The sequence below is a fragment of the Saccostrea echinata genome, unplaced genomic scaffold (assembly GCF_033153115.1).
Source record: "Saccostrea echinata isolate AGI-Se365-2 ecotype Australia unplaced genomic scaffold, CSIRO_AGI_Sech_v1 ptg000016l, whole genome shotgun sequence".
NCBI classification, from domain to species: Eukaryota; Metazoa; Mollusca; class Bivalvia; order Ostreida; family Ostreidae; genus Saccostrea; species Saccostrea echinata.
The window spans coordinates 22,912,034-22,935,553 of record NW_026889765.1 but is presented as its reverse complement, the minus strand read 5'-3'; the positions used below and the strand labels follow the sequence as shown (position 1 = coordinate 22,935,553).

Below are 23,520 nucleotides of genomic sequence, written 5' to 3'. Positions count from 1 at the left end.
ATTATCTCCCTTTTCAGCTTAAAATTAGAACATTTTACTGGTCATGAAAATATTTTGATTAAATGAAAAGTAAAATTGTGTTGTATTTCAAATTAGAAAATTGAGAAATTTTTTTTGAAATGTCAATTTATTCTTACATGCATACCTGGTATATATTCATGATATGTGTATAGGGCATAGTTATTGTACTGTGACAAAAAAAGGGAAATTGCCATTTTATATATGAAACTCATCAATCGTTTTGGGAAAATAATAATAATCATTTGCACAAAAATGTTTTTATTATTTTATTTGCTATAGGGTATGGTGTCTATGAAATTAGCATGACCTTTTGGTTTGGCTTTTGGGTTTTTTAATTTTTTGATAGCTGAAAATCCTCAAAAAATTGATATTTTGCTGTTTTTGTCAATATGGATTATCTCCCTTTTCAGCTTAAAATTGGAACATCTTACAGGTCATGAAAATATTTAGATAAATTAAGATAAGTAAATAATTGTGTTGTATTTGAGCTTGGAAATGTAAAGAAATTGTGTTGAAATGTCAATTTCCTTTTACATGCATACATATATGGCATATATTGGACTGTGACAAAAAAAGGGAAATTGCCATTTTTTGAATGAAACTCATCAATCATTTTGGAAAATAATAATCATTTGCACAAAAATGTTTCAATTATTTTATTTTCTATAGGGTATGGTGTCTATGAAAGTAGCATGGCCTTTTGGTTTGGCTGTAGGGTTTTTTAATTTTTTGATAGCTGAAAATCCTCAAAAAATTGATATTTTGCTGTTTTTGTCAATATGGATTATCTCCCCTTTTCAGCTTAAAATTAGAACATTTTACTGGACATGGAAATATTTTGATTATTTATGAAAAGTTACTATTTGAGCTGTATTTGAATGAGAAATAAATAAAAATGTGATTTATTGTCTGATTTTCTTTTAATTTCATATGAAATATTGATATTTTTGCCTATTTTTAGAGGAAATTTCAGCCATATTTTACCGAAAACAGTTTAACTGTTGCCATGGCAACCAGACACAGAATTGATAAAAAATCATTTTATTTTTTGTAGTATCTTAGCATACCCTACCAACATGCAAAGTTTGAAAAAATTCTGAAACCCCCCATGTATCACCCCCTGCATGATTTTTACACGGAGCCATACTTAAGTGTGATGCAGGCCTTTGCAGGATAAGTACATGTATTAGAAATTCATATACTTTTCTGAGTACATTAATTTATTTCAGTTTGCTCTCAGGCAGAGATTTATATGACTTGAGTCAAGTGACTGCAGATGGTGAAAGGATTCAGAAGAGCAAAGTTTTAGACAGGTCATAATGCAATGTTATGCAGAGAAGTTAGAATATGTCATAAACATATATTCTAAATACCTGATTATAAATAATGGAAATCTTCAAGGTTGGATAGATATTTAGTATCATAATTTTGAATGAGACCTAAATAACTAGAGTGAGGAAAATAATGTATAAAAAAAAGTGTTGATAGCCATAAATTAATTAAGGACACCCTCAACTTTCCTATTTAATCAGTGGACAAAATAAATAACAATTAGATAACGTTTTTTAATTCTTAGGGGAAAAAAGTTTTATTTCTTGAATCAAATTTTGATAATTTGACCCAGCTTTCATTTAGGTTGAGGGAACTTTTCTTTGACACAAATTTTAAAATTTGGTCGATTTACTGGGTAATTTTATGATCTAGATTCGAGAATACATATAATATTTGAGGCTCTTATCCGGGATTGCAGACGCTTATCTATTTGTACTTTCTTCTTATTATTTCGCATTATCCAATGAAATGCGACAGCAGATCATGTGCCATGCATTATCCAATCAGCTCTGTCGTCTTGACCGCGTTATGAGCAGGTAGCTGTCATGGTGGAAGAGCCGAAGGATTTCAGACGATAATTTTCTGTTCGAAAATCTGTGTTGAAGATTTAATATAGAACCACAGGTACGTTTGCCAAAGAACAGCTGAAATAAAATGAATTGTAAAACATCAGTTTTAATCTCAAAATGCCGAAACTCTGTTAAATATAGGGGAAACTTATTAGATATGACTTTAGCCTATGATCTATGTATTTTGAACAGCAAGTGAAATTTAAAATGTGTTTTCCTGATAAATATGAATGTGTTCTATTTATAACATGGTAGAAACGAAGCATAAAGTAAAATGCTTTTATTGAATAAGTGAATTTATTTCCGCTTCAAGTCTGATGAGTATGGAGTAGCATATTATTCAGTGTTTCATCAAAGGAGTCGGCAGTTTTATCCATAAAGCAACGTAAACAACAACCAGTGAGCTTCGCGAGCGTAGCGAGCGAAGCGACAGGAATGCAACGTATTTTTGGCGAATTCTGCTCTGGCGCTTTATTTAATAAATCTAACAACAACACACGGTATAATTCATGTCAGTGGATGTTTCTAACCTGATTTCTGGTCCGATTACTCTCTCAGTTGCCGTACTAGATGCTTAAATCCAACATTAACGACGTCTCGAAAAGAATCAGTCGCCATGAGGGTCTGTGTGACGTCACACAATTCCAACTACAGTTCATGATTATGATACATGTATTTTATTAGTTATCCAGGTGTACAGGGATTTACCCCGGTTTTATTCCATGCACCCTGAGGCTGAAGGGTGTATGGAATACAATCGGGTAAATCCCCATACACCCTTGATTGGACCTGGATAACAAATTTATTTCCTGTGTATTCAAATAAATTCTTTGTAAACAAGTCCAATCAACTATGTATCAAGCTATCGATAAGATTTACTACGTCCTACAATGCATCATGATGTCATGTTATTTGCTTTTCATCATAGAGAAACTATGCATTGTGACGTCATGTTTTTTGGCTCAAGTCGGGTGTATGGAAATTTACACCCGACTTTGTAACCAATCAAAGCTCGTGTTACAAGCTACATAGGAAATAATGTATTTCACTCATTCACCTCGAAACTTAGTATTTATTTACCAAAATACTGAACTTAAACAAAGTGGATAGGTTATTTATATTAAAAAACCTTTCATTTTTGCAGACTTTGAAATGGCCACACCAGACAAGCTAAAAACGTTGTTTGAAGATTTAGGAAAACCAACATTGCGAGGAGTTCGGAAATGTCCCAAATGTGGAACCTATAATGGCACAAGAGGAATAAGCTGTAAAAACAAAGCATGTGATGTTGTTTTCAAAGAGAGAGAGAAGAAGAAAGGACATAGTGCCGATGCTGTAAAGATTATGACTGGCTCAACTGTTCAGGTGTTTTCTGTGAGATTGCGAGATAGAGGACCAGATTATCGTGGTTTTGTACAGTTGCCTTTGTTTCAAGACATGGATGGAAATCCTGCTACAGTGGTTGATCAGGCACTTGTATACCAAGCAGCCCGATGCTACGTGGACAGTTGTTCTCGAAACAGTCAGATAGGGTTTCAGAACGAGTCTTGTCCTCATATTCGGGCGGCTATTGATTGTGAGCAGGAAGCTCAACCTCTGACTCTTAAAAATTCTGTGCTAAATGCCTTGCAAGTCCCTAATGAAACTAAGCAGGCCATTTGGCTGCTAGCCACAGAGACCACAGGACCTCTGGTGCAAAGGGTCACAAAGAACATTATGGTTGTTAAATGTAAAGTCAGTCCAAAGCAACCACTGGGGTTTTTACATTTTGCTTTTTTTGAGACATCAAGAAACCGAACTCAGCCAGAGCATAAATTTCAGTGTACTTGTCGATCTTTTAAGGTAACTTTATTTCATGGAATATTGATCATTATGACAAAAATGTTTTAATCTTGTACTTAGAAATATTTACGTGTGTGTATATATATTTGTGTCAGTTCTTTATCATGTTTTTTTTTCCAGACAAAACCAGGACCCAAAGAAGATCTGCACAAAAGATGTGTCCATTTTTACGCTTGTATATGTGCTTTTGCTAGTGATGAAAAACTTCAAGAAGAGTTTGAATATTACATAAACTTAGATGCCAACTGTAAGCCCCTCATTATTTAAATATGTAACAAAGAGGTTTATGTCCAAGGTCATATGTTGATTTTTGAAATCATTGAGCTACAAATCTAAGGTTAGAAATAATTTTCATTTTTTAGTAACTATACCCCCAGATATTCCCTCACCAGAGAGACAAGTAGTGGCAATATTTCAAGACAATGAGATTGAGGTGTCTGACCCTACAACGTTAGAGGTTGTCATTAGTGATGAAAGTATAGTCCGACCAGCCAAGAGACAGAAAAAAGACGAAACACTAGGTAACATGATATAAACAACATTATGAATATAAAATCTAATTTTTATGCCCCACCATGAATATGGCTGGGGCATATAGTGTTGTCATGTCTGTCTTCCGTCCTTCTGTCTTTCCGTCCTTCCGTCACACTTAGCGTTTAGCTCTGTTCAAAGCTCAGTTTCAAAAAAAACTATCCAAGATATTTTTATCAAACTTCATATGCTGATAGATATTGATGAGAGCTTTCAACTGCATCAACATTTTTTGACATTGACCTTTCCTTTGACCTTGACCTCACTTTTCTTAAATTAGTGTTTAGCTCAGTTTTAATGAAACCATTCAAGATATTTTTAACAAATTTCATATGCTGAAACATACTGATGAGAGCTATTCAACTGCATCAACATTTTTTGACCTTACCTTTCTTTTGACCTTGACCTCACTTTTCTTAAATTAGTGTTTAGCTCAATTTGAATGAAACCATTCAAGATATTTTTAACAAACTTCATATGCTGAAACATACTGATGAGAGCTATTCAACTGCATCAATATTTTTTACCTTGACCTTTCCTTTGACCTTGACCTCACTTTTCTTAAATAAGTGTTTAGCTCACTTTTAAAGATACCATTCAAGATAGTGTTATCAAACTTCATATGCTGATACAAACTGATGAGAGCTATTCAACTGCATCAATTTAGTGTTTAGCTCAGTTTTAATGAAACCATTCATAATATTTTTATCAAACTTCATATGCTAATACATACTGATGTAACCTTTTCAACTGCATCAACAATTGTTGACCTTGACCTTTCCTTTGACCTTGACCTCACTTTTCTTAAATTAGTGTCAAACTTCATATGCTGATACATACTGATGAGAGCTATTCAACTGCATCAATATTTTTTCACCTTGACCTTTCCTCTGACCTTGACCTCACTTTTCTCAATTTGTGTTTAACTCAGTTTTAAAGAAACCATTCATAATATTTTTATCAAACTTTATATGCTAATACATACTGATGTAACCTTTTCAACTGCATCAACATTTTTTTTTACCTTTACCTTTCCTTTGACATTAACTTCATTTATTTTAAATCAGTGTTTAGCTCAGTTTTAAATAAACCATTCAAATATTTTTGTCAAACTTAAAATGCTATTACAAACTGATGAGAGCTATTCAACTGCATCAAAAACGTTTGACCTTGAACTTTTTTGGGACCTTGACCTCATTTTACTTAAATTTGCATTTTGCTTAATTTTAAAGAAACCATTTAAGATATATTTATGTAAGCTTATGCACTTATACATAATATGGTGAAAATTTATCATCTATGTCCAACTTTTTAGATTTCAATTTTAAAGAAACTATTCAAGGTATTCTCATCAAATTTCATACACTAATACAAGTTTTCATGTTGCATTACTAATATACCCTCGGCGGGGCATTCATGCCCTATGGACATATTTCTAGTAAAACATATGGTGGACAATGCTTGAAGAAGATTATGTAAGTGGGCAAGTTTTGGGGTGGGGTATAGTCTTGTTTATATGTATTTCTTTTATCTACAGTTCAGGCCAGCAATGCTTTGTTGACTTTACAAGAAGGAAATGGAAACACCCCATCTCCTAATAGTCCAAAGAAAAGCAGCCCAGTTAAACAACAACCACAGACCAAAGCTGCTACTGCAGCAGCCAAGAAACAAGGTCAGTAAGCAGACATTAACAAGAATTTTGTGAGTTGGTAGATAGAATATGTATTAAATTGTTGATGTTTTCAGCTACATGTAGTTCATCTAGCTGTAATGATGAACTTTAAGTGAACTCTTAGGTGGGATTTATCTCTCATATATTTAAGAGGCAGTCCACCGAAAAACCAAGCAGTATTGTATTAATAGGAGGCACATCAAATGTGAGGAATATTTGATATTTTATTAAAAACATTATCAATGTAGCCCAAAAGGAATAATGTAATTGAAGATTTCTTTGATAATTGCTTATTTAGTAAAATATCCTTGTGTTTTGTGTTTTTGAATGCCCCTATATAAACCATTGAATGTCGGTAAGAAACAAAGAACTGTAATTTCTAATACATTTTTAACAGGACTATAATTCACACTTAACTAAATCTAGAAATATTTCAACTTTTTGTTTAAAAAATAAAATCGGTGGGAAAAACACTTTTGATAGTAGTTTTCTGGCAAAATATAAGGACGTTTTTATGAAATTTTGCGATGCAAGAGTTATCTCCCGTGGCATCGGTAAATCTGCTCAACACCTTTTTATCGGAATCCTAGTGAAATATTTAGAATCGATACACTAAAGAAAGTAATTAAACAAAAAACTAAATAATTTATTTTCAAAATATAATTCATTTTCGCCTCCAGACGTAATATTTAGATTAAAATTGGCTCTATTATTCAGGTTGAATCCACGTTTCCATTGATGTATCAGTGACGTCATATACCTGACATATATTGTGTCACAATGAAATAGTTACAAGTTTCCAGAGAAGTCTGTAAATTCTTTTGTGTAAAAGTGTAAAGAAAAAGATTTTTAAAAAAATGATTTCTCTTTTTCTGTTTAATTACTCTTCAGAGTGCATTATTCTAAATGTTAAATAATATTTTAATATCAAAATGTATTTTATACACGTTCAGCGTCTCAGCTAGATGACGTATTGATAAGTAATTTTATACATGTCTGAAAACTAATTTTTTTTAACTGATTTACTAGGATATGCGTAAAAATAATTAATGAAGTGTTTATCATGAACATTTCCTATAAAATTGGGAATCAATGATGAATGTTTTAGATTTACGCAATACTTAATTCACCGAAGTTAATATGTTTACTTCATGATATTTGTAAAAACTTAAATATATTTATCTATGCAGTCAAATCAAAATAAACAATCCGAAGTACGATTAAAAATGAAAAAAAAAAACCTGAAAAATAAGTTATAAAAATATTTATTGAGTTAAACTACTGCTGAACTCCCCACTATAATTTGGCACCAAAACGGAAGATGGTTTAGTGAAACATTTCGTTTTTTTTATTTTACTTATTTATTTTTTTAATTTGGCGATTGAAACAATCACACACTCACATTTAAAATGGAGTTTAAACATGTGACTATGTTGGCCAATTCTAAAATGTTTTCACGTTCATGAAACCAATTTTTAAAAATAATGATGTCATGACCCTATAAAGTCATGACCTATAAAGTCGAGACTGTACACATAAAAATATTTCCTGTATGTAGGCAAGTTTAATTTCGCCGCTGATAGAATTTACTCTTTAATTCCTGAGGAAATAAAAAAGAAATTTTATTTGGAAATAAGATAAATAATAAAGCTAGAAAGCTGTCTGCTCTCATTTGTTGCATAATGCATGTACAAATACTTTTTTTTAAATACCGAGTATCTATTAAGAATTCAATCAGATGTTTTACATGTAATCTTCATGTACGTAAAAGACATTAGTAATTTAAATAATATATAAATTTGAATCTATGGTTACACTCATTTAAAAACAGTTAACTGACTGAAAAGAAATAAAAGACAAGCATATTTTTCTGATAAATTAAAATGAAGAGCCAAATTTAGGAAATGTTTCTAAATTTACAGTAAAAACCGATCCCGATCCGATCGAAAATAATGCAAAATTAACAAATTTATCAAACTAAAGGCACCTGCCACCTATATAACATGTTAAAAAAATAAATCAAGTAAGTTTTTACTCATATTACAACAAAAGAGCCAAATTTAACATTACAATTATAGTGGTTTTTTTTTCTTTATATAATTCCGGTCGGGATCGGTTTCATTTGGGGAATTTTTAAAAAAAAAAAAAAAAGGTAAATTTGACTCCTTTTATTTCTTTCAATATACCTGTTCCCACTGATTTTATTCAGTGATTCAAAAGTTTGTACTTTGTATTCATAATAAGATAAGAAAAAAAATCTGTCCTTGTAATGTATTGGGTTTTATAACGTAATGAAAATTGGATACTGAATTCAAAAAGTTACTTGCTTAACTAAAATTTGAACCATATAATTTTTTCTAAAGAAGTATAAATTGGAGTCTTATTCATTAATAAAATAAAAGATAAGAGTCTATGCTATAAATAATATTCATCGACACATCCAGCTTTTGAGTATCTGTTACATATAAAACAAAATAAAAACGTAGTAATTTTTTTTACCCTTATGTTGACCTTTTTGCACTTAAAATTAAGCATTTACCAAAAATAGGACTAGAGGAGCACTAAAATTTTTTTTAATGTTGTCATGTGTAAACACTTGCTTTAATAAGTCTACATGCAAAAAATAATTAAAATCCATGACATGCGATATGCCACCCATTGCCTGGTTTTTCGGTGGACTGCCTCTTAAACATTTAAATGTTAAACCTTCAGTATTTGAAAATAATAAAGATGTGTATAAACTTTATAAGTTTATTTAGATCTATTAAATTAGTGCTGGGGATTAAATTAAAAGTAGTACAGAGTAAATCCAGTAAAATTGAGGGCTGGAATAATGTTTTATAAATGTGTGTTGTTTCTTATTTTGATTTTCTTTGTCTATGTATTGTAGGCACACAGCCTATAGATGAGTCCTTAGTTGTGGTGTCCTTCCATCAGTGGCTGGGCAGTGTTACAGAGAGGATTAACCAGACAATGCACTATCAGTTTGATGGTCAGATTTTCCTAAGATTTTAATGAGAATGAGTTCGTTTACTTAGCTAATAATCCATTATCAGATAGATAGAATCTACTTGTCAAATTGTTTTAAAATTTTTGTTTTTTAATTATGTTTAATGGCATAAAGTAAAAATTATAACGAAACAGTAATGAAAAGTGCATAATCAGTTTAAGGTCTTGTCATAATTTTTCTCAATACATGTATCATAATCGGCACCATCTGAATCTAATGCACTTAAAAATTGAAATCCCATGATCTCTCTTCAGGTAATCCGGACCCTCTAGTCTTTCATGCACCTCAGGTGTTCTTTGAGTGTTTACAACAGAGAATCTCATCCGGCAGTAAGAAAAAGAGACTGCCCAACTTTACCACCGGCTTTATACGTAAAGATGCTCTGCCTCTAGGAACATTCACCAAATACACCTGGCATATCACTAATATACTGCATGTCAAACAGATTTTTGATACGCCTGAAGTAAGTACATGCACAACGGTGTTGGTGTGATAATATATAGCATTTCTGTTAGTTTCATAATCATGATGGTGAAGAGCTGTATATTGGCCACTTGCCATAAAGCCCAATCTAAAAGGCACACTGTTTCAGCTTCTTATCTCTTTTTAGCAAATGATTTTTTTGTTTGCATTCTAATTCTGTTTACTTAGAACATGAATGTTTCTTCAGTCAATTGAGAAAAAGTATATCTTCAGCAATTTAAGATGTGTATGACTACCTATAATATGAACTCCCAACCAGAGCCCTTCTCTGACAAGTCAATATACTGAAATCAAAATCAGTTTTTAACAGCAAAGATCACACCCTATAGCTAAGACCCCATACCACAGAAATGATAAAAATAAAGCTGAGCTCTTCTTCCAACCAATCCATGTTGTCATTACAAATATCCCACTCTAAACCCATTTAGAGGGTTTGCAGGGAAACCAAAACAGGATGAAGGGACATACATTAATTTCCCTGAGTCCCCCTCCCAGTTTTACACATATTAGACTTTCCCCATTATACACTTGAATGAGGCAGACTTACTGTAGTTTTCATGAAATAGGATGCCAATCTTAATGTAATTCATTTTGATAAGTTCTTGAATTTGGATAGATTTACATTTACAGCTCCACTTCAAAACCCTCCACTAATTAGGGCCCCGCTCTGCGGGCGCCCTATAGTGATCAGTCTGTCTGTCCATCCGTCCTTCTGTCCATCTGTCCATCTGAGATCTCTTGTCTGGAGCATATCTTTTCTCTCCTTGGCCCAATCTGGCTCAGACTTCACCCACAGAGTGCCTTTGGGTAAAGGGTGTGCAGTGACCTTGAACCATGTTTGTAGGTCTAAGGTTAAGGTCATAGCAGAATTATATGAAAAATCCTTGCCCGGAGCATATCTTCCCCTTGGTCCAATGTGGCTCATACTTCACTCACAGAGTGCCACTGGTCAATGGATGTGCAGTGACCTAGAACGAAGTTTCTAGGTCAAGGGTCAAGGTCAAATAGCCTCTCTGTTTAACATCTTTGTTTGGTGCTTAATTTCTTTCCCTTAAGTCCAGTCAACCTCAAACTTTACCAATTGACTTAGGGTACGGAGCATTTTTGATTTTCCTTCCATATTTTGATAGAGGATATGCAACAATTTTCATAGAGGATATGCAACATTTGTGATTTTTGTGCTGTTTTGATAGAGGGTATGGAGCACTCGTGCCATTTTTTATTATAACAAGGATGACATAGAAGCCCTTTAGACTCAAACAACAATCTCTTAATAGTACACAAATGTTCCTCTTCAAAATAAACCCTTTTCAGCTACCTTACAATTTCATGTTCGTTGCTGAAAGCGGGGCCCTTTGAGATGGCCACCATCTCAATGATATCTAGTTTTCACTAAAATCAGTTTATAAATTTCTCATTCATACCTCCTATTGTATATTTTTGAAGACTCACAGTATGAATTAAATGTCTTTGTAGATGCCATTAGATATCACTCGCAATTTTGTGGAAAACAGAGATGGAACCTATGATCTGTATGAAGTGCCAAAAGTTCAAGTAGAGAATTTAGATGAACCATTTAAGGGCAAAAATCCAATGCCAATTCGACCTTTTGAACTTAAAACCTACCTCAAAGTTGGTAAGAATACAACAACCCTTTATAAGTTGTTATGTGTTAAGTAGATGTGTTTAGAATTAAGTGACTCTTGCTTTTTGCAAATTACTTGCAAACTCTTCAGTTCAACAATTTGTTGAATGAATAGCTTACCTTTTATTTATTTTTCACAATAAGGAAACACAGCTGCAGATCAAAAGGAACCAACACCCTTCATTATAGAATGGATACCCGACATTCTGCCAAAGTCCAGAATTGGGGAACTTAGGATCAAATTTGAGTACGGTCACCAAAGAAACGGACAAATTGTGGAGCACAGAGTAGTGACTCATGAAATTCCTGTCCAAACCATACATGTGCAGGATATTGGCTGAATTACGAATTACTTAATATGGAGAAGTGTTTGAAAGATCTCTACAAGTGATAGCTATTATTGTCTCTTGTTCTGTTTTATTATTTAATTGGTACATTTGACAGGTTCTTACATTTCTGTGCTCTTTATGAATGTCTTTGTTTTGAGAATAAGATTGATATATTTGTTGGTATGATTTTGATGATTGCTATGATAGTTTGGTTTGCAGTTCAGAAAGATATTGTAAATGCATTTGCCAAAGAATGAGAGATGGAAGTGTGAATATAAAACTTGTATTTTAAAACTTGGAAGAAATTTTCCCAATACAATTTCCTTCAGTTTAGAAAGAATGCTTTTTAAAAAATGGAAACCAAAAGTGTTTAATTAAGGAATGAATTTAATAGCTTCCCATTTTATACGGTATAAACTAGGTTGGGGCAGTTTATGCGGTTTATAAAAAAGCGTAAACTGTTCCAACCCAGTTTATACCATATAAAATGGGTAGCTATTAAATTCATTCTGTATAATTTAATGTTCATTTATTTGGTGTAAGAAAAAAAAGATGATTGTCCTTAAAAAATGACTTTAATTTGTACAAACTTTGAATGTTACGTCAGGCGGATCGATACGTTTTTGACGCAAGTCATTGTGATGTAGGCAACCCCTTTTATAAGATATAAAGTAATTTTTTTTATCCCATGTTTACCCCTTTATCCCGTGGATATGACTCATTGGATAAATTTTTCATAATCCACAGTTGTGACGTCACAATGGTTTTTGCGTTAGCGCGATGAAGTAAAATAAAGTGGAGTCCTATATAAAACAGTGTAAAACATTGGTTGTGAAGTATTAAACATGGAATAAAAAGAATCTCCCATGATTTGTAGTTGGATATGACTTTTATCCAACTCGTTGTGTGTTTTTATCCCCTCGCCAAGGCTCGGGGATAAAAAACACACAACTCGTTGGATAAAAATCATATCCAACTACAAATCATGGGAGATCCTATATTTATCCAATCAAATACAGCGTTACAACCAGAATTAAATTATTGATTTATAAAGAATTTAAGGGGTTAAAATCATTTCCATGTGTTGTATGGGATATACATGTAGGTGTGTCAATGTGGATATTTACCAATGTGTAGTAACTACACATCTGTGGTGATGAACATTAAATTTTCTTTTCCTTTTTTTTTTTTTTTGGTAGAATAGAAAATCGGGGAAAATTCTTTAATTTGGAAGACCAATTTTTTTAAATTTTAAATTGACATTTTGATTGGTAAATTTTTATGTAGGCAATGTGAGGTTTCTTTGTTTTTCAAACATGCTGCATTGAAATTAGCTCTCTTGTTCTTTCTAACAGGAGTTTAAAAATACAGTTGAACTTTGTTATCTCAGACACTGATATCTTGAATACCAGGGATTTTTCTAAATGCATTGGCAGTCCCAACCACTTTTTCATTTTTTTTACCCTTGTTATCTTGTATCCTCAGATATTTAGAAGTTTAATCTTGGAAGAGGTTTGACTGTACATCATCATGTATTTCTTTATATATTTGATGTCAAGAAATTTAATGGAAAAAAATTGCTGCTCTTTTACAAAAATAGGGACCAGATGAATTAACATAAATCGTACATATATGTACACAGATTCAAATTAACATGTTAGTGCTTAAGGGTTTTTCAAATGGAGATATTTTCTCAACTGATAATGATGTTTCTGTGAAACTTTTATTTTAGCTACATGTAGCTGAGTTCATTGTACATTTGCATACACTTCAATTAAAAAAAATGCATGTAAATTTAGATAAATACTACATGCTAGCTACAGAGAGGTGTGAATGGGTGGAGTTGTGCATGTTTTGTGATTTTGCACATGTATTAAAGTTTTAAGTTGCCAAAACCCAAGAAAGAAAATTTGTTGCATGTTTGCCATATTGGGCATTGAAAGTATATTGCTTGTAAATTTCTGAACAATTGGTACTTGTATATACATACAATGTATTAATTTATTGTTGATTAAAACATTTTTTCATTTCAACTGTCTTGATTTTTTTTTCATCATAACTTGTTGAGGATATACCCTTGGGTTAGGCAAATCATTTGTTATATTAAAGTGACTTATTCTTCATTGTGAGTTATGTTCCAAGTCATCCCAAGTTTTTTGTCTTACGTAACAGGAAAGGAGAAAATGTATGGCTGGTTCGGGAATCACACCTTTGCACCACTAGTCAGGCCAATTTCCAATGCCCAAACCATTACATTCCTCCCTCCTCGAAGACACAACTAACCTTATTTCTTTCTACCCTTGGCAGGACTTTTACCTGCAAGTCCAGGGTGGTCAACGGCACCAAATTATGTAACACTGAAGGAGAATAATGCGACAGACCAGAATTCGATGCCCCCCCCCCCCCCCCAACCACGACAAATCAGGTGTTCTACCATCTGAGCTATCTGGCCATCGAATCCATCAGACCGTCACATTTACTTCCTTTTTTCTGGAATGACAGCGTTAGGGTATATTGATCATGTTAAGGAGTTGGGCGATATAGATGAAAATCAAGCTGCATCTCGTAATGGATAAACCTCCCTAACTTAATCTTAATTCCCAAGGGCATATTCTTTTCTTAAAATGCATGTACATTAAAATTTATTGTAACCGTTTTCAAATTATGTTGGCAAAGCTAATTCATTGACGAAAGGAAAATTTAAAAAAACTACTTACTTTTTATTGTCTTTTAATATAGCCATTATTATTATTATTAAATTCAACTGAAATTCTTATTAGAATTAAACGCGATGTTGTTTAATAGTATTCCCCCTCAAAACGGATTGTACAGTAGAACCCCCCCCCCCCCGATAGCTGCTACATGGTGGGGTTTTCCCTTTTCATCGTTTTTGAAAGGGGGAAGGGGAGATAATTGAGAGCTTACCTATAAATCTTTGAGAAGCAGAGAAATAAAAAGATGAAAATTGTCCTAACTCTAAAAGCATATGTTGGGGGTGTATATGTGCGTCAAGAAAATATTTCAGATACATCAACATGGAACGATTTAACGAAACTGCATAGCAAAGAACATTTTCATACTATATGAACAGTAAAACATGTCTGGAAAAAAAGTGGACTGGGTGCCACGGTTGTGGGTGTGGGTCCCCCCCCCCCCTTATATGGATACATTTGAGTGTGTGTATCGAATCGATCGATTTCAATCAAAGATAGATCGTTATCAAATTTGACATTCTGATATCCGAGAGATTTTGAATGAGATCACCGAAAGTTCTGACATCGCCGATTGACTGATGTTCATTTCTCCTTTTCAAGATACAAAATTAAATATACAGTTATGAATAAGATCATGACTTTGCAAATAGAATGGAATAAATGTCAAATATAAATTCAATGAAATATGTAGATAACGAACAGTAACATATTAAAATACTTTAACCACGTCAACACGTATAATCTCAACATAATTTTCAAAAAATAAATACATGAAAGGAATTCGAATGGAAATCTTGAATTTCTGGAAAGGAAATTCATTTCCATGTACTTCAAAAAAACAAACAAAACTGACAATCTCGGCTTGTTGATAGAAATTTGTTGTTTCCTAAGAGCAACTATGGTGAGCTCCAAGATAGCTCAGCAGTATGTTTCACTACAACTAAATTTTAATCGCTGGGAAAATGACGCTGTAAGTCTCTGATGAATAATTTTCCGGAAAAATTACAAGCATTTTTCCGTTTCGACAATTACGTTTTTTTAGGCATTTCCGTCGTGTTTCGTGTTTGGGAAATCTTGAAAACACAAAACATCTGTGAGCAGCAAAAATGGCTGTAGACCAAGCGACGGTGTATTTAGTAATGATGGCGATCGTAGGCATAATTATGTTACTTGCTTCGATATTCTGCAACGATAACAAGAAAGGTACAATTTGATTAAACTTGTTAAAAAGTATTACATTCAGCTCAACCAAGAGGCAAGGGTTGGGAAGTTTGTCGCAAAACCTAATGAGGGAGGGTGTGGGCGTTATTGACATGATTGTTTACTATGTGTATGTGCTTATGTGACAGTGTTTCATGAAATATGAAATTCTGATGGATAATTTCATGAAATTCACTCGGAAATACGCTGATATATTTCAATCCTTTTGCTCTGATATAACGTTAGATAAATTTTTGTTGTAATTTGAACTTTAAAATAACCCCGGGTACTCAGTATTTTTTTAATATTTCTTATGCCTTCTTCTTCTTCTGATAATGTGCCTGACTCCAATGTTGGGCATTTTTGCACATGTATAAATGGTTAAAATCATGCTGATCGAGAAAGGCCTCGTTAAAATCTGGATAAAATCATCGATCTTTTCTAAAATGAATAGGAGCTGCTTCAGGCCTTGAGAGCCTTGAGTGAATCAGCTGTGACCATGGATGTATCTGTATCTGTACATGGTACGTCGTGGTAACCAATACTGGCTTTTATATGATGGGATGCTGGTAATAAATTCCATATCACTACTCCAGCTGGGAAGAAGGATTCCTGGTAGCATTTGAGGTGACAGAATGGTTGTAAAAACCTCTAAGCATGTCCTCTGATATAGATGATTGTTGGTTGTAAATGACTAGACGGAATATCTATGAGGTCATTCACAACCCTGTACATCATGGTGGCTCGTGCTGTTATCTGCCTGGACTGCAGGGTGTAGATGTTGGAGCATAGATGTAACACTGCTCTCCTTGGTGTAATCACCCATGATGTATTGTGCAGTCTTTCATTGTACGGCTTCTATCTTATTAATATGGGTCTTGTTGGTATGATTCCATACAGTGGAGGCGTATTCGACCTTGGGTTTCACTAGTGTCTTATAACTGGTTGCCTTGATGTACCATGGGCAGCCAGAGAGGTTACGGCTCAAGATAGCAATGGTGTTGTTGGCTTTTCTTGTGATGTTATTTATATGTGGACCCCAGTTGAGCTTGTTATCAATGGTGACAGCCAGGTACTTTGCTTTGTTTTGAACATATTAACAATCAAAAGGATCAGAAACAAGTTCTATCAACTTACTAGTTCCTCTCCTTTGCTTTGGAGGTAATCTTCAAAGTTTGGCCATATATGGAATAGTTGGCCTCAATATTATATACGTCTCTTGTTGGTGATGCGTATAACTTCACATTTTCCTGGGTTGAAGCTCATCATCCAATCAGACTCCCATACTTGTAGCTTGTCCAGGTCTTGCTGAAGGGTGGTGGTGTCCTCCTCATTGGTAATCTTTCGGTACAACAGGCAATCATCTGCAAAAAGCCTTGTTCTGGATTTGATACAGGATGATTAGTCATTGATGTAAACCAGAAACAACAGTGGGCCAAGCACTGAGCCCTGGGGTACTCCAGAAGTTACAGGAGCAGCAACGACTACTTGTTGGCTTCTATCAGCAAGAGAGCTTCTGACCCAGTCCAGTGTCTGTCCTCTCACACCATAGTGCTCAGTTTGATGGTTAATCGATGGTGGAGAACTTTGTTGAAGGCTTTGCTTAAGTTGAGCAACACTGCATCCACCTGTTGGCGCTAGTCAAGACTGCTTGCTATATCATGGATTGTTGTGATCAGTTGACCTTCACATGATTGGCTCTTTCGAAATAAAATACATTTTGAACTTAACAATATAAAAAGAAAATCTTATCATCAATTTTTTTATAGCTTTAAAATTAATAGTTTATTCTTTTAGCTTTTTGCTTATTTCATGTTTCGCTGAACTAATTAAATTAGTTTCTGATGTTGTGTGTAACTTTTATATTCTAGGAAAGCGTGCAGAAAGAGATGGTGGAAGGCAGCCAGCTGCCAGGGCTAGAGATGAAAATCTGCCTCAAGGGGTCAGAAGAAGAGGGAGAAGAAACAGAATGGCCAATCGAGGGGACGAATCTGGTAAATAAATAATAATCAGTGGCACCTGATAAGTGCCATTCTTCTTTAGTTAAAAGAATATCAACTAATAATTATCATCACATTTGAAATGGAATTCAATGATTTTTTTCTACTGTTTGGGAATAGCTTTGGTATTGTATCAATTGTGAGAAATAAAAAAGTTAGAAAAATCCCAAAATTTACCATTGTAGCATTAACATGGTTAATAGTTGTTAATTGTGAGGAAGTGTGTTGAGTGCATCTGCCAACATGTCAGTTGCAATTTAAGTACATTTATTTCAATTTTAAATTTTTAAAAAATAATCCTATTATTTAATCCTTTTACTTATCATATCACTGTACCTGTAAATTGGCAGTTGAATTTCAAATTTTCAGTCATTACTTTATGGCACTGGGAAAATGGTACCCTTTCAGGCAACTCATTTGATGTTGATTGTAAAATACATTAGAAAGCCTTATGTGGACCTGAAATGATATCGAATGTCAAGATTCTTTTTAACCATTCAGTAATTTTTTACCTGCAACATGTGCAAAGAAGAGAAATAATTTTTTTTACAACAAATAGGACCAAGTACTTCACAGAATTGCTTTTCTTCTAAAATGGTCAGAAGATGAATGAAACATTTTAGAGGATTTAAGAAATGAATGTTGTATTCTTTAATGTTTTTGTTTTGCAGATGACGATGATTTACCCAATGCTCCTGATGAGTTTAATCCATTTGAGGATTTCGAGGGAGAAGAGAAGAAGATTGGTAAGAAGAAGATGTTGAAGTTGCAGGCCAAGGAGGAAAGAAAGCAGCAGCGTTTGGTAAATACTCAAAAATTAATTCAATCTGTGTTCGGTAAATACCTTAAATTATACTCTGAACAACAAATGTTGAAAACAACAAATTGTTTATGCTTCAAAAAGTGTTCAAAGAATAAAAATGTTGGTGATTTGCAGTGAAAATCCACTGATCACTGATTAGGAAAATTGAATTTTTTTTTTATTTTAGTGTCGGTTGAATACCATGTAAAAATAAAGCACATTGCATTTTTTCCTAGATAAGATGGAGCAGTAACAAAAAAAATTACTGTAAAAACATCTGACAGTTTGAAATTAATTTTCTTTTATATAGGCAGAGGAAGAGGAACGGAAAGAGAGAAAAGAGCGTGAAGCACTCCTGGAAAAACAACGTAAAAAAGAAGAGGAAATAGCAAAAGCCGAGGAGGCTGCCAGGGTAATTTCCTTTGTCCTTGAGAATCAGAAGCACTAAATAATAAAGGAACAAATTAATCTAATTTTGCATGAGAATTCATTGACATTAGGAAACTAAATCAAAACTTGAATGTGTGGTTTGATTGAGTTGTACACATACATAAACATGTATATGTTCACAAGAAGTCTTCATGTTGCAGGTTAGATGTAATTTAGAATTTTAAATTGGCATGTAAAAATAAAATTTATTAAAAAAAAACATATGCTAGCTTAAACGTCTCTATCTCACCAAGTGTAACGTTTATTTTATCAAACCTGATGCAAATATAAGTTCTGGTTTAAATTGTAAGGTTATCCTCCTGTTTAAGACATAGTGCAATGTATTATGAGGATTTAATTTTTTATTAATAAGTAGTAATAATTATCTCATAAAATAGCTTTCTAGTTTTATTAAATAATCTTTTTTTAATAGATAGAATCCATTGAATACCAGTAATGAATTGAAAATGGCAGTTAGGCTTTTCCTTAGCAGATTGATATAAGACATAGGTTGAACTGACTATGTGAAAAAACAAAATACTAAATAATGATGTGTTTGAAATAATGTTTGACTTCCTCAGGCTGAGGAGGAGAGGATCCGTAAGGAGGAGGAGGAGAGACGAGAACATGAGGAGTACCTGAAGATGAAGGAGGCCTTCAGTGTAGAGGAGGAGGGGGAGGAGGATATAGGACCAGACCTCTCAGTGAGTTATCTCCCTTTTACAAAGCATTACACATCTCTAGTGTAATTATAGAACAAGGAGTTACTGAGTTTTTCCCCTTTATATGACATTACCCAGAAGACTTGATTATAGAACAAGGAATAACTGAGTTATCTCCCTTTATGAAGCATCACATATCTCTAGCGTAATTATAAAACAAGGAGAAACTGAGTTATCCCCCTTTACAAAGCATTACACAAAGAACTGGATTTCTTTAGTGTAATTATAGAACAAGAAGTAACTGCGTTATCTCCCTTTATGATGCATTACACAAAGAACTTGATTTCTCTAGTGTAATTATAGAAGGAGTAACAGCACTAGACTTGTAGGTTATTTTTCCCGTTTTGAAGTAAGGTTTCAATGCTTTTATTCCTGTATATGTATGATGTCTCTGATTTCAGCAGCATTGTAAGTGTAACTTTAAATTTGGTCATTACATTTAACTATAGAAGGATGATAAGGGAGATGAAAAGGACTATGAAAGAAATTGACCACTTCAGGTTTAATATTGCTTCAACAACACATCTGTTTTCTTTTTCAGTCACAGTCACTTCTTCAAGAATTTATTGACTACGTTAAGGTAAGTGTCTATAAGAAGAAATGTCTACAACTTACTGAGGGGTTCCTTTTACATTATATTTTTTTCCTATATTTATATTTTTTTCTAGCAAGATGAAGTACATGTGGTTTGAGTAATAAAGGGAATTTACTAGTATCACCGGGCTGTTTGTCTTGATAGTTCATGTGTAGAATATTCCTGATTTTTGTAGAAGTCTTTGGTTAAGTATAGGCAGTTCCTCTCGGAAGACATTATAAATTCATGAAGTAAAAAGATACAAGCTAAAATAAACAAAGAAAAATTGTTTATACATGTAGCTATAAAAAAGACATTCTGAAATCATAGTAGGTTATAAGCATCAAATGACAATGACAATATTTGTTAGATATGTTATATTTACATGTGTATATCCATAAAATCATGGAGTAGACTATGACATTGTATAGCACATGTTTTATTTCATAGTTAATTTTAAGTGTTATATATAATTGTATACATTTTTTTTTCAGTGTTATATATAATTGTATACATTTTTTTTTTTCAGGAAATGAAGGTTATCATGCTGGAAGACTTAGCTGCCCATTTTAAAATCAAGACTCAGGTAATGTAATGATTTCCAAAAAGTGTGAAAATGTGATGAAGTATAAATAGTGGTGTTCTGTGGATTATGATTTTCATTTGTTTTAGATGGAGATTCATGATTTGCATTAAGTTTTTGGAAATTAAATTCACATTGTCTCTGTTTTTAGAATTATTGTGTTGATTACTTTCTGTAAAATTGAGCATTGTTGTGGTAAAGATGTTTGAAACATTTCTGAAAAATTTTGTTTTGCAAGAAATAACTTACAGTAGAAATACAATTTTTACATGAGATTAATTTATTAACAATTCACAAAGTCCGCATAATTTTCCTACCTGTACATTGAACAGAAATTGTGATTATGTAGAATTATGACCTCATATAAAAAAGTATGTTAACAGTTTGGTAATTGTTTATCAAAAGTTCAACTTTTGCTGACAACAGAAGGTGAAATGCCATAAAAAAATGAAGTATGCCATTTTTTCTCTGTAGGATGCTGCTGATCGAGTTAAAGAACTACAGATTGAAGGTCGTTTGACGGGGGTAATGGATGACAGGGGAAAATTTATATTTATTACAATGGAGGAACTCGAATCTGTGGCCAAATTCATTAAACAGCATGGCAGAGTGTCAATATCAGACTTAGCAGAGTCCAGTAATCGCTTAATTAACTTAAATCCGGACAATGCAGAGGTTCAGAAAAGACTTCTGTCTGAAGTTAGTGCCTGAAGTCTGTGTATTGTTTAGGTACCTGTGATAGTTGAATAATAATGGGACATGAAAGGGAAAAAGATCAACATGTTTATTTATAATCTGTTAAAGAATTCTTAGTGTGTACAATGGCATCAGAGATTCATTGTTGGTGGTTGGAATTTCTGAAGGTGCCATACAGAATATTTAATTGGATGCTATCATTGCAGTGATTATATAACTAATTTAGTATCAAATTGCTGCAGAAATGTTTGAGAGGGATTAAATTATGTTTGTTTCTGGTTAAGACTCCTCAGCAAAATTAATGTTTGACATCATTTGATAGGCTGCATTAATGACTGTTCTTTAATTGATTACATTGCAAACAAATCAGACATCAAGGTTCTGGATATGGACCCATGTAATTCTAACCCACACATTTTTTTTTATCTACAGTTAAATAGAATTTTCACAAGATAGTTGTTACTGTTTTTATATTTCTTGTATTTATGAAAGATGTTATGTAAAATGTCTGTTAAATTTGGAAACCAAATGTATATCAGTATCAGGGACACTGTTTCCACCCTGTATTACTACTATAAACAATGTTCTTATTTTTTTTTGTGCAATACATTTTGAATTAAACACTTGATCACATTAATTACTTCATTGTGTCTAAAGTTATATTTTCCAAAGTTTAACTAATCTTCCTCTGCTAAAAAAAAAAAAACACAGACACAAATTTTGAGATGTTCTATTACTGCAAAACCATGGCCATTAGGATGGTTAGGGGCAGTTACAGATGTGTAAAGATCTGCAGAGGAATACATGTACCTAGGAAAAGTTATTAGTAAGCATGTGCACCCAGGACTATGGTTCAATAGACTAAAATCATTTGAACAAAGATAAAATGTATGATTGAATGCAGTTCTTATCTAATGTAAATCAAACTTGTTCAACCCAGTGAGACTCCAAAGGTTCTTAAGAGTAATTTTTGAAACATGATCTAAAAATCAAGATAGCCGTTTATCTAATTATTATGCAATCATTCTTATGTGTATGTTTTTTTAATCGGTGATTTGAGTGGCACTAGAATCTAAAATCTTTGTTCTCATGAACAGCAGGAATATGTCAAAATAATATGTAGTGGGCTTTACTAACAGGATCACTCGCTTCTTAGTTCAAAGTGGCAGCACAAAAAGGCACGATTTGAGAGAGACAGCACGAGGGAAATAACGCGAAGGAGCAATACTGCAGTAAACTATGACACCTTTGACATCCTTGCATTCTTGTTTCCATGCATTCTTGCCTCCTTCCCCTATAAATAATAATTGTCATAAAAAACGATCTTCAAAGGAGATGGGTGAACAAGGCATCAAGGAATGCCTATAGCTTCAGATTTATAAAAGTCATATTCAGTTTGTGAATTTAATATTTTAGAGTTAAGTTCTCATTATCGAAATTTATGAAATTATGATAAACAACACTTTTCTGAGGAAATTTTTATTGGCAATTTTTTTTTCTGTTATTAAAAATAAAGTGGTACTTGCGGGGTTCAAACCTTTGCAATAAAAATCCTGAGTATCATTTTCCTTTGAGATCAACACGCTAAACACTACGCTACATAACTCTTGATGAACACACAACACGCTAAACACTACGCTACATAACTCTTGATGAACACACAACACGCTAAACACTACGTTACACAACTCTTGATGAACACACAACACGCTAAACACTACGTTACACAACTCTTGATGAACACGCAACACGCTAAACACTACGTTACACAACTCTTGATGAATAACGGCATTTAAATCATGTTTGTGATACGACCCTTGACTGAATGGACTTCAAGTATTTCTCAGAAAGATGCGATTGTTGTGTCATAAAAGTATATTTTTTAGGTATATTGGGTTTTTGCTCCATGTGTTTGTAAACCAAAAAATAAACATTTTTACGCAAACTTTGAGGATAAACTTTCAACAAAAATTAAAAAAATGGAGCGAAGACCCACTCATATCGAAAAATTGTGTTAAACTATGAGAAAATGATCCTTTTTGCCCTCTTTAGTGTTGATGCTATTTCGCTCGACTTGTTCGCCCATATTTTTTACTCCAATCTTCAATATAGTACATAAGTTTTCTATTACTTGATGTCCGCCATCATGGAATTTGAAGGAGAAAAAAATGAATATGGCTAATAATTAATACAGCCGATCATATTTATTCAAACAGTGTGCTCAAATCACCCCCTTCATCTTCCCTGTTCAACCCAGGGTACAAAGTGTTACTCATGAACATTGATTAATTGTACATTTGTTTACGTCCCATTCGAGAATTTTTCACCCATATAGAGATGTCTGCATATACGTGTGAAAGGCTTCT

The 23,520-nt window shown here is 33.2% G+C and overlaps 2 protein-coding genes across 2 annotated transcripts; both read left to right on the top strand.

The window, feature by feature from the left end:
* The first annotated feature begins 1,853 nt into the window (after positions 1–1,853).
* On the top strand, positions 1,854–11,854 carry LOC133188553 (uncharacterized protein C2orf42 homolog). Its single transcript, XM_061324021.1, has 9 exons — positions 1,854–1,977; positions 3,067–3,764; positions 3,885–4,011; positions 4,127–4,285; positions 5,833–5,967; positions 8,858–8,959; positions 9,232–9,440; positions 10,937–11,096; positions 11,250–11,854. Exons 2-9 carry the CDS (start codon positions 3,075–3,077, stop codon positions 11,444–11,446), a joined length of 1,779 nt encoding a protein of 592 aa, XP_061180005.1. The 5' UTR covers positions 1,854–1,977; positions 3,067–3,074; the 3' UTR covers positions 11,447–11,854.
* Positions 11,855–15,208: 3,354 nt separating this feature from the next.
* On the top strand, positions 15,209–21,794 carry LOC133188554 (DDRGK domain-containing protein 1-like). Its single transcript, XM_061324022.1, has 8 exons — positions 15,209–15,351; positions 17,220–17,342; positions 18,020–18,150; positions 18,461–18,562; positions 19,161–19,283; positions 19,843–19,881; positions 20,405–20,461; positions 20,933–21,794. Exons 1-8 carry the CDS (start codon positions 15,255–15,257, stop codon positions 21,167–21,169), a joined length of 909 nt encoding a protein of 302 aa, XP_061180006.1. The 5' UTR covers positions 15,209–15,254; the 3' UTR covers positions 21,170–21,794.
* The last annotated feature ends 1,726 nt before the right edge of the window (positions 21,795–23,520 follow it).

What these genes read in the sequence shown, in the direction of transcription:
- LOC133188553 (XM_061324021.1), top strand. Translation starts at nt 3,075, where the DNA reads ATGGCCACACCAGACAAGCTAAAAACGTTGTTTGAAGATTTAGGAAAA. An exon ending in AATGCACTATCAGTTTGATG is followed by an intron (nt 8,960 to 9,231) that starts GTCAGATTTTCC and finishes ATCTCTCTTCAG; the next exon opens with GTAATCCGGACCCTCTAGTC. An exon ending in AGATTTTTGATACGCCTGAA is followed by an intron (nt 9,441 to 10,936) that starts GTAAGTACATGC and finishes ATGTCTTTGTAG; the next exon opens with ATGCCATTAGATATCACTCG.
- LOC133188554 (XM_061324022.1), top strand. Translation starts at nt 15,255, where the DNA reads ATGGCTGTAGACCAAGCGACGGTGTATTTAGTAATGATGGCGATCGTA. An exon ending in CTGCAACGATAACAAGAAAG is followed by an intron (nt 15,352 to 17,219) that starts GTACAATTTGAT and finishes TTTATATTCTAG; the next exon opens with GAAAGCGTGCAGAAAGAGAT. An exon ending in AAAGAAAGCAGCAGCGTTTG is followed by an intron (nt 18,151 to 18,460) that starts GTAAATACTCAA and finishes TCTTTTATATAG; the next exon opens with GCAGAGGAAGAGGAACGGAA.